Source organism: Oryzias melastigma, linkage group LG15 (genome assembly GCF_002922805.2).
Source record: "Oryzias melastigma strain HK-1 linkage group LG15, ASM292280v2, whole genome shotgun sequence".
NCBI classification, from domain to species: domain Eukaryota; kingdom Metazoa; phylum Chordata; class Actinopteri; order Beloniformes; family Adrianichthyidae; genus Oryzias; species Oryzias melastigma.
Window position 1 is genome coordinate 24964632 of NC_050526.1, and position 10271 is coordinate 24974902.

Consider the following 10271-nt stretch of genomic DNA (forward strand, 5'->3'; position numbering starts at 1 on the left):
ACTTCAATAAAGCTGAGCTAAAGTTACTTTTTACTACACATGAAAACTTTTTTGGCTACTCTGTTGTGTTATGTGGTATATTTGAGTTTATGATGCTTGACATGCCCTCCTGTTTTGTTTCTGACTGAGGAACAAGATTGATTGTTGATTTTGTTTGAATTACAAATACAGCAATATGACTGTTTTATTTTATATGTTGATTACCATCAATACGCTATTTTAGATTTAGTTTTTATTTTTAAATTGGTCAATTTGACCAGAATATAATATGAGGGTTGCATCCATCCAAATCCTGTAACAACAGTTCTGTGCTCTGATTTATTTATTTATGTATTTATTTATTTAGATCTGATTAATGACAGTAAAAATGCGTTTTATTTTAAAGCTCTTCTCACTGATGCTTAATCCACATCCGCGTGCGCCTACATCAATGCAGCTTATTTTCCAAAAGTTGCTGTCCCATCATTCCTCGTGGATGCCTGCTGATAAAGGGAAAGGCGCTGTCCAAGGTACTGCATTCTGCCCCTCCCCGGTAGACAACCCGGAGAGACACGTGATCCACGCTCTGTCTGTGGCTCCTCACAGTCACTGGATGAACTCAACAGGGAAACCAGATTGCGCCTCCTCTTCCACGAAGATAACTGGATTTTCGCCGCGCGCTTCCCTCTAACTCCATCCGACAGTCTCGTTTCCTCCGCAGTTATGTTTGTTTTCATATCGGGAGATACATTTGGATGAGCAACATATTTCAGGTAATTTTTTTTTGTCTTTCTGCCACCGAGCCTGTGAGGTTTTTCTTTCTTTAGTGGAGTAAGAGGGAAAGTGGACCTTTTTTTTCCCCTCTTTGCGCATTTCTCTCGGCTGATACTGTGATTCACTTGAAAGCAGACCTTGATGTGTGGGATTCACAAGAAGATCGGAAGCTCTGCAACAGACCGAAAATACGGAATGTGTTGATTAGAAGAAGAGGCTAGAGTTTAAGATTACATTTTTGGGTCTCCGGTTTGCAACTATCTGGGGTCCCGTGGAAGTGGGTGCATCCGCAAAGGTAAAACGAACGCTGTTTTAAGGAATTTGGTAGTTGCGCGCAGAAGTGCTGCTGTAGATGTCGCCATAAAATTCGAGTGTTCTCTGTTTTACATCTCTCATGCTGTGATATGTTCAGATATGTTGCAGATTATTGATGAGATGATGGTAAAAAACGAACAGGAGGTGCTTTTATGGCGGAAAGACTATTACAATTTCATAGATAAACGCCTGATCCCAATTTAAACACCGTTATTTTGCATTTATCCTGTATGTTTTTACCAGCAGCCTGGAGTTAAATACATTACTTATTAAAGAAAATCTATACGACTGAAATCATTAACAGTTCCTCGTTGTCTTTTTTGCAAACTCAGAGTAACGATTTTAAACAGCTGCTTTGACATAAAAACATTTATTTTGAAAGGGAAAAGTGCATTTTGTGGTCCAAACAAGTGAAAAATAATGAAGGAAAATGCGAGCCTCTAAAAAAAGCCTCTGGAGTCTGATTTCACCCCAGAGGAGGAGCGACTGGTTCGTCCAGCACAAACCAACCATTGTGAATCAAATGACGCACTTTTTCTCACGTTTGGTCCTCTGCTTAAGGCAGTCCTGATAACCTGACTGCAAAAGTTATATTGTCAGGTTTAGAAATTAAAAAAAAAAGAAGAAAAGTACTACTTCCTTTGTATTATTATTATTATTATTCATAATTGACTTAAGGTTTGTGCGTCTAAATAGTCAAATAATTTCATTCTTTTTACTTCTTTCCACACTATTAGTGTACCCACCATTATCACAATTTGCTACAACGCTGTAATTGTTACATTTGAGTGCTCTTCTATTTATCTCAACAAATTTATGATTGTCAAGTGCTTTCTGGAAAGTCCCTGTGATCATAGTTTAACCATACAGCTAGTGTAACAAAGGGCTGTAAGTGGCCAAATGGCTCATTTTATGGGATTAGTCTAATTCTGATTTTGATTGAAGCATTGGCTGGAGTGAATTTGTTAATGGATATAGTGAAAGTGCTAATGCTGTATTAAAATGTCTCTCTCTTTTTTTTCTTTTCAGAAAGCATTGACACAGAGGATTGCCTTGAAACATTTTTTTTGCTTATCAGCAAGCATGGCATTCTACCCTTTTTCAACTGAGGAAGCAAAGTGAAAAGCCCAAAGCGAGGCTCCCGGTGACTTGGCATGAACAAAAAGATTAAAACTGCCATTTCGACTCAAGTGAAACCGTCTACAAACTAACCAGCATCAGAAAGAGCTCTCCTATAATTGCATTCATTATAATAAGTGTGCCCAGTGGATATCCGGATCTGTACATTTTTTCTAACTCAGCCATGGCAGAGAAGACCTCTGAACAGTTCAAGTTGCTTTGGCGGGAACAGTGAGGGATTTTGCCAGTGGGCTGGACAGCATGAAGTAATGGTGTCGGTTCCAAAACATAAATGTTGGCTAAGTCTACTGACGTACAGATCAGTGATGATCTTTAATCTCTTGTCTTACAATGTGCCTGTTCAAACCTGTATCTCCCCATAGGCAGTCAGTCAATCCAGCGTTGCTTTTAGTCAGACAAAGGTTCTAAGACTATCCCTACTCTGTAAATTCTACAGTTTTTTGAGATTGTATTCGTACAGGATGGTTGTTAAAAAAACTTATAGTGCCCAGATCATGTTGGTCGTGGTGCTTCTTTGCTGTTTTGCAGAAATAGGCACTTGTTTGGAGTTTACAGGTGCTGAGGGACAGTGGGCGAGGTTTCCAGTGTGGAATGCATGTTGTGAAAGTGAAATGAGCTTCAACATGAAGACAAAAAGTTCCCATGGGCTGCTAGTTTACTTTGACGATGAAGGATTTTGTGACTTTTTAGAACTTCTGATCCGAAACGGCAAACTCAGCCTCCGTTTCTCGATTTTCTGTGCTGAGCCTGCAACCGTCGTATCTGACACGACGGTCAACGATAGCCGATGGCATACTGTCACGATAAGGAGAAACTTTAAGAACACTACTCTGATGGTGGACAATGAGATAAAGTGGGTGGAGGTCATGTCGAAAAGGCGCGACATGACCGTTTTCAGCCATTTGTTCGTGGGTGGAATACCTCCGGAGTTACGCTCTGTGGCGCTGCGTCTGACATCGGCTGCTGTCAAAGATGAGCCCCCCTTCACTGGATGGATAACAGATGTGACGGTCAACAACACGGAGTGTGCAATCGTCAACAGTGATGGTGTCTTAATGGACATCTGTGGTACAACCAACATGTGCCTAAATGGAGGAATCTGCAGTTTGATTGACAACGAACCAACATGTGACTGCTCCCACACGGGCTTCCAAGGAAAGGACTGCAGTGAAGGTAAGGGGTGAATCACATTTAAAGCAAACATTAAGCACATCATGGCCTTTTCTGTTGACATGAATTGAGCTTACAAATTCAATTACTTTGTTCTCAGCACTATCCATTGAAAGTAATGCATTCAAATCCTCTATCTGGCTAACGACTTGTGTTTGTCTTCGTCTCACGATGTGTGCTATTGATCTGCATTACAGTTTTTTTGTAGGGAATGAATCTCCTGCAAGGCCTCATTAGCAAAACATGCAGGTGTTCTCTGTCCCCAAAGGTGTCTTCCATTCCTGTCAAATAGGTCTATGGGGATTGGTTGACCTATGAAACATCTCCAATGGCTTACCTCGAATGGAAGAGCAGGAATAATCATCTGAGTCAGATGGAGTAAACATGAGTGATATCACTGCAATTCCTGCAGTGGATTAGTAGTGATGGCAACAAAAGAGAGCCTGGCGGCCATAGATACAGATGAGGTTTATGGATTAGTTATGAAGCATGATCCTTAAAATACGATTTTTCCTCCAGACATCAAGCAGGTCTGCTGTATAGAGTCATGACTTAATAAGGCCTAATTTAAAAAAAAAAAAAAAAAAAAATTGAAAAGCAACTGTGACGCCACAAAGGGAAAACTTATAATTCACCGTTTGTATTTAAACAAAAAGTCCTGAAAAGCATATTTAAAGAAAACCAAATTAGTAATAAGCTATTTTGTTTTTTTAGGAATAGAATTAAATTGTATTTAACGAAAAAAAAAAATAATAATAATACCACTAGTAGTTTTTCATGGTACTCATTCTCAGAAAACAGTGTCAGAGCTTGCTTCTGCTAATTGGAAAAGTTGATTTACTGAAGATCCTGTACAACTTCGGGTATTTTTCTTCACATTTAAGTCAATGTAAAACATATCTGAGTCACTTTTTTGGGGGATAATTTTAAGCATATCAATATTTCACCCTCGCCTAAATAATTCACTACTGCAGTACCAGCAGCGTGATGTAAAAAAAGGCCACTGTGGCCTCTATTTGCACACTGTGAGATGGGCATTTTAAGCATGGCACAGCGGGTTCGAACTGAACCTTGAGGAGCTTCTATGGAATTTGAGAGCAGCAGTCAGTGCGCCAGTGCATTGCCCCTGGTGAGTCTGGGCTCAACACTGGGGCCTGATCTCTTTGCATTTTACACCAGATTGCTGTTTACAGGCTTATTTTTTTTTTACTGCTGTACAGAAATACAGAAAAAAAGTAGTCAGATACCCTATAGTTTTTTCAAAAAAAAAAAAAAAAAAAAAAAGAAAATCAATGCCATCTGCCATTCAACAATTATTATCAACATCTGAAATATAAATAAATCTAAGTTTTACTTTTAAATTAATTAGTTGTGTAAAAGTGTTTTTTTTCTCTGTTTTCAAAGTCTGAAGTAAAATAAATGATAAGGCCTTTCTACTTTATGCTACTTTTTTAGGCGTTGATTACCAAGCACCATGCAAAAACATCACTGATGAGCAAAAAGATTATTGATGAGTGCGACTGAAATGTCCTCAGAGGCTTCTGTTGCATTGTAGTCATCAGTGTTATTTATGCAAACAGTTCCACACTATTAGAAGGAAGCTGTGATGCAATCAAATTGCTGTGAATGTTATCTAAATGCAGAATTATTTGTTCCAGCAAATAGACTTGGACAAGCTGGCCATATGGTACCATTGCCCTTTTTCAAGAGCAAGCTGTTGACAGTCTTTAGTCACAATCGTTGTACCGTAACCAGTGACTGTATATGAGAACTGGACAGTCTGACCCCTTCCCGCTGGCATTCTAAACAGGAAGTACCTGCTGGCTCCAAGAAGCTACTCTCCCATAGACTTCTATAGAGAAGCCCACTTTGTAGTGATGGGGGTGTTGACTTCTTTCAAGCTCACTCTTGATTTCAAGAGTGGTTGCCATAGAAATGCCAAATCAGATTGATAACTGCTTGGGTCCAACATGGCGACGTCCATATAAAAAAATGCATCTGAATTGACTGACTTTGGTTGGAGCCGGAAGTTTGGCATCTGCCATGGGTGACGTCACTCTGACTCTGTCCAGTCTTTCATATACAGTCAATGACAGAAACACCAACATCATGTTCAGTAGATATTTTATGTGGGTGCATTTTTTTACTTTAACATAGATTGCATTTGGGTAAAATGAATAAAAAATAATAATAACAATAAAACCTTTTGAGAATGATCTCAATGTTTTAGGTCATATTAGCACTGATCCTAAAATTCCTAAGAAAACTTAAGTGAAAACAAGTTTACACTAATCGGCCATGATTTAGAAGAATTTTAGATAGACAACTTCAAGTTCAAAGACTGCAGTTAGATTTTCTTGCATAAATGACTTTTTCTGAAACAGTATGTATAAAATATAACAGAGTCATAGCTTATAACAAGTAATGTCTCAAAAGGCATGTTTTGTTTAATCAAACACAACTATAAAAAGGTGGATGACAGTATAAGCAGAATTTGTGGAGGTTATAACTTTCAAATTATAGTAGTTCCCTGGTCTGAGATATTTAAAATGTATATACAATTACACCTTTCTGACCTGCTTACAAGGGAAAGCATGTTCTATGAAGTGCTGACGTGGATTTTTTAAGCTCTAAAGACTTCTGCGGGACTCTTAACAACCTTGATGCTCCACATTATTTTAATAATATGCACAGCAGGGTTGTGCATTAGTATGCTAAACAATCTAAATGTGCTTTTAGCTTTATAAATAAAAATACATATGAATTGGTTTGACCTTTGCACTGAACTCTAATCTGATTGTGTGCCTGTTAAGCTCCAAGTGAACAATTTGAAAAATAAATTAAAATAAATTGTACAAAATTTCTTGTTTTTCCCCTTTTCTTATCAGAAAAATCCTTTTTCCTGACATCATTATTTGGTAGTATTTATTTCCTACAATAGAGAAGCAACTACAGATGAAAACATTCAGACAGCATTTTAGGCTTAGGATGTCAGCACACCTTTTAAACAAATTGTACCCATGAAGTAACAAAAACAAATGTGATTGTGAAGACATTAGGAACTGTTCTCTCATTTTCTTCAAGTGCACCTAATGTCTATTCAATCGAAGTTTAACACTTATCCATCCATTAAATAATTTAAAAGCAGTTGTGTTACTTTGATCAGATGAAGGGATTATAGGATTTGCCAACAGACCTGTCAACACTCCCCGGTCCACCAGCAAGCACTCCCATTACAATGACCCTGCATGTATGCACACACACTGAACACACGCATACGAAAACAAATCCCTTTGATCGGCTCAAACAATTATTTAAATGCACTGGTTTATGATCAGAAAGTTTCCCAGAATCTCTCCTTTTGATTGCACATTAGAGAAATAACAAAGGCATTGTATAGCTCAGTGTTTTATCTTGATAAAATTGAACAATGTCCTTTATTTTATCCTACATTAGTGAACCTTAAAATTATTCCAGGTGAGAAAGTAGGACAGAGTATCTCTGCCAGAATTGTATTTGTCATTTTTGTTTGCGTGGTGCAAATGGCTGAATAGCTTGTGCTGTCACAGTTTAGCATCTTTCTCTGACTTTAAGTCATTGCTTTGCTTCTGTGACCTTGTGAAACAGAAAAACCTTAAGATAACTTGTGTTTTGCAGATAAGCTGATGCATGATATCCCAGCAACAGAAGGAGAAATATCACAACAGAGGTCGAACTTAAATCATCGTCATCAGCTGTGAAAAAAATTCTGTCTCTGAACATAAAATGTCAAATATAGATGTATTCACTACTATATATTCAGGATTGACCTGCAAAAAAAAAAAAAAAATCTATAACAGCTACATCACTTCTTATATGTATCCAACTAACATTTAATTTCATGATTTATTTGTATTTATTCCTTACAAAGTAATGGAATTGTTTGTTAAAAGTTGAATTCTAATCTAATCATGTTAGTTCTCCTTAGTTATTAACTATAACTACAAGTAAAACTATAATTTAATTATGTTTTCTAAAATAAATTAAAGTCCAATTTGTCTATTGGATCAAGAAAAAATAAAATAAAAAAACTACCTTTTTTTTCTTTCTTAGAAACTGGAGACACATTTTCACAAGAACATACTTTTCCTTATTAGTACTCATTAATTACTTTACAAGATGTCACTAAAAGGGCATCCAGTAATGTGGAGGATCTGCTTACACTCCCAGTTATCTTTGCCCATCACAGTAGGTGCAGGTGGTGCAGAGATGGGTGCTCACTGATGAGAGGCTGAGAATCCCCTCTGGGAAATATAGGCGAACTGAACCTCTCAGACGTTCTCCTACTCAACAGAACAATCTGGTAATAAACGAGGAAGACGAGGGTTGGTTAAACTGCCAGGATGAGAGGATAATGAGTCTGAAACAGTACTTTTAAATGTAACTTGATTCTACTTGTTTAAGAGGTTTAGAGGAAATGCAACTTTCTGCCTTTTTTGCTTGTTAGCTTAACGTGTCGGTGATGGGATTGATGTGCTTTAACGATTTTAGTTTTTTTTCCAACCTTGTAAGTTTACCTTGTGGTAAACACTCTCTGCTCTAAATCAGTCATGTTTGCTGCTTTTCTTGTGGTTTGGTATTGAACTGATTAAAATGCAATTTGGCAGCTAGAACTTTTAAAAGAGCAGAGTGTCAGTGTAAGCAAATCAATTCGACACCCGGGCAAAGATGGTCAACTTTGCTGGAATTGCTGGTTTAAACAGAATTAATAAGTATATGCAGACTTTTTGATAATTTATTTTATAACTCACAGCTGATCCTTTTGAGAATGTGAAATGGATGAATGACAGAGACAATTTTATAGAAATTTGAATCTGTTTTTGTTAAAAATAGTGGGAGAATAGAATAGAACGCTTTTATAGTTACTGTCCACATGAGACTCAGAGCTGTCACCATAATCGGTGCAAAAAACAATATATACATAATTTGTACATGTAGATTGTGTGCACACAGTATGCTGAATGTTGAATCTGGTAATTAAGTAAAACATGTATACTGTAGGTAAAATAGTAGAATAAAAGGGATTATTGCTAAAAAAAAATGTAGGAAAAAGAATAAAGTAAAATATAGTTGAATAAATGCATACATAAATGAACAGAGATAGCAAAATAAATAAAGTTCCAAATATTCATACATTTATGTACAAATAACACAACGTTTTTCACATTTTTAGAATTTGGGGTCTTTTTTTGTGGGGGGGGGTGACTTTTTCCCCACAAATGTCCCTGTCCTTCTATTTAATTATATTAAAGGATTATACTATTGGTCCTCTGTACAGTTTTGTTTCCATCTTGTGCATCTCGGTTGTGGAAGTCTTGGATGTGTTTCATGCTCAGCCATGTTTGGATTATATCTTAATCTGAGCTACAAATACAGATCCTCTACAAATGAGTTAAGAATTCTTAAAATTTGCAATATTTTCTATAAAATTGAAGAAAAAATCTGCCATAGGGATAAGAAAATGGTCAAAGCAAAAATTCTTGTTTTAAGAAAACACAAAAAAACATTTTTTTCTGAGATTGTTGTGTAAATGAAAAAAAAAAAATCTTTATAAGATTGTTTGTCTTGCAATACAGAAAATAGGACAATTTTCCTTAAAAGATTTTGTTTTTGCAGTGTGACTATACTACTTTGAACTCTCTTCATGTCCTTCTTACCTGTTTGGATTGTACTCTCTGCTGATATATACTAACTTATCTTATGAAATGAGTCAAACAATCACAACAAATGTGATTAGTTGAGGTTGTTTAATTTATATCATCATTTAACAAGAATGACTCAATGTTTTTGTGAAAAGTAATCATGTTTTTCTATTTATTTGCCAAGGTAATCAAGAAAAAAAACACGTTTTCATTGTTGATAATTATTACTTTAGCTACATTTTGAATGACTCATTACTTTTTACAAATAGTGGCACTCATGTTTTTTTATATAATTAAAAGTATGCTTGACTTAACTAGCATTTCTGGACTTATTTTCACATATCAATGGAATTGCAGTCAGATGCAGTTTATTAAAGCAATAAATCTTGATGTGAAATTATTGCTGTCTTTCTAGCGCATCTGTCATGGTGTTACAAACCATGTGACTGCACTTTATCTCTGAATGTGCCATATTGTCCAGGGGCTCCCTGCAGCATTCACTCAAACAAAGCAGATTAAGAGTATACTGCTGTCTCTGAGTCCAAAGACAGATATTAGAATCAAAAGATTAAAGGGGTTTTAGGGGGGATTTTTGACTTGTTAAGTACATTTGCTCCCAACTGTCAAAGGGTGTTTGTGAAATTCTTTGACACCAAACTCCTCCTTTAAAGGGAGATGTCATGCAGTACAAAAAAGCCCACATTTATTTTTCCTTCTATATCATTCCCTTTCACATCCTCACAAAAACAGAGCTTTAGAATTGATTTTGCTACATATTTTGGGCCATATATAGCTTGCATCCCAAAAAAAAAAAAAAAAAAAAAAAATCATTACAATAATTGTATCCATGAACAGTTTAACTAAGAAATTAAATCTTACATAATTTTGACTGTAATCTAATAATTACTTTTTTTTTTTTACTGTTAAACATCCTTAGAATTTTGTCTTTTTGTGTCTTACAACTGATAAATTTATCATTGTCACAGGTACAATTAAATTTGACGTGCTCTTAGGTCATTCATTAAATCATGCATCATTATTCATGAAAAAATAAATAAATAAAATATATTTGCAACTAACAAACAGTGGATTATTCAGACAATAAAAAAAACATCTAAATAACTTGCAGGAAATTCATTTAAAATAATTTACAATTAGAAAGAATTGTTAAAGTCCCACTCCAATCATCTTTTGAGGTATTTTAGAAGCATT

At 35.9% G+C, this 10271-nt stretch overlaps 1 protein-coding gene across 27 annotated transcripts in view; it reads left to right on the plus strand.

The window, feature by feature from the left end:
- The first annotated feature begins 239 nt into the window (after window positions 1-239).
- The window catches only part of LOC112161706 (neurexin-1a), a 247571-nt gene continuing 237539 nt past the window's right edge, over window positions 240-10271 (plus strand). For 10 of the 27 annotated variants that reach the window (XM_024297072.2, XM_024297062.2, XM_024297066.2 and 7 more), the window contains exons 1-2: window positions 264-1048; window positions 2098-3381. In XM_024297072.2, the coding sequence (XP_024152840.1) occupies window positions 2670-3381 (712 nt within the window). In that variant the 5' untranslated portion in view covers window positions 264-1048; window positions 2098-2669. Of the gene's footprint in view, window positions 1049-2097; window positions 3382-10271 lie in introns of all 27 variants that reach the window. The other 17 variants (XM_024297053.2, XM_024297081.2, XM_024297063.2 and 14 more) reach the window with 7 other exon arrangements.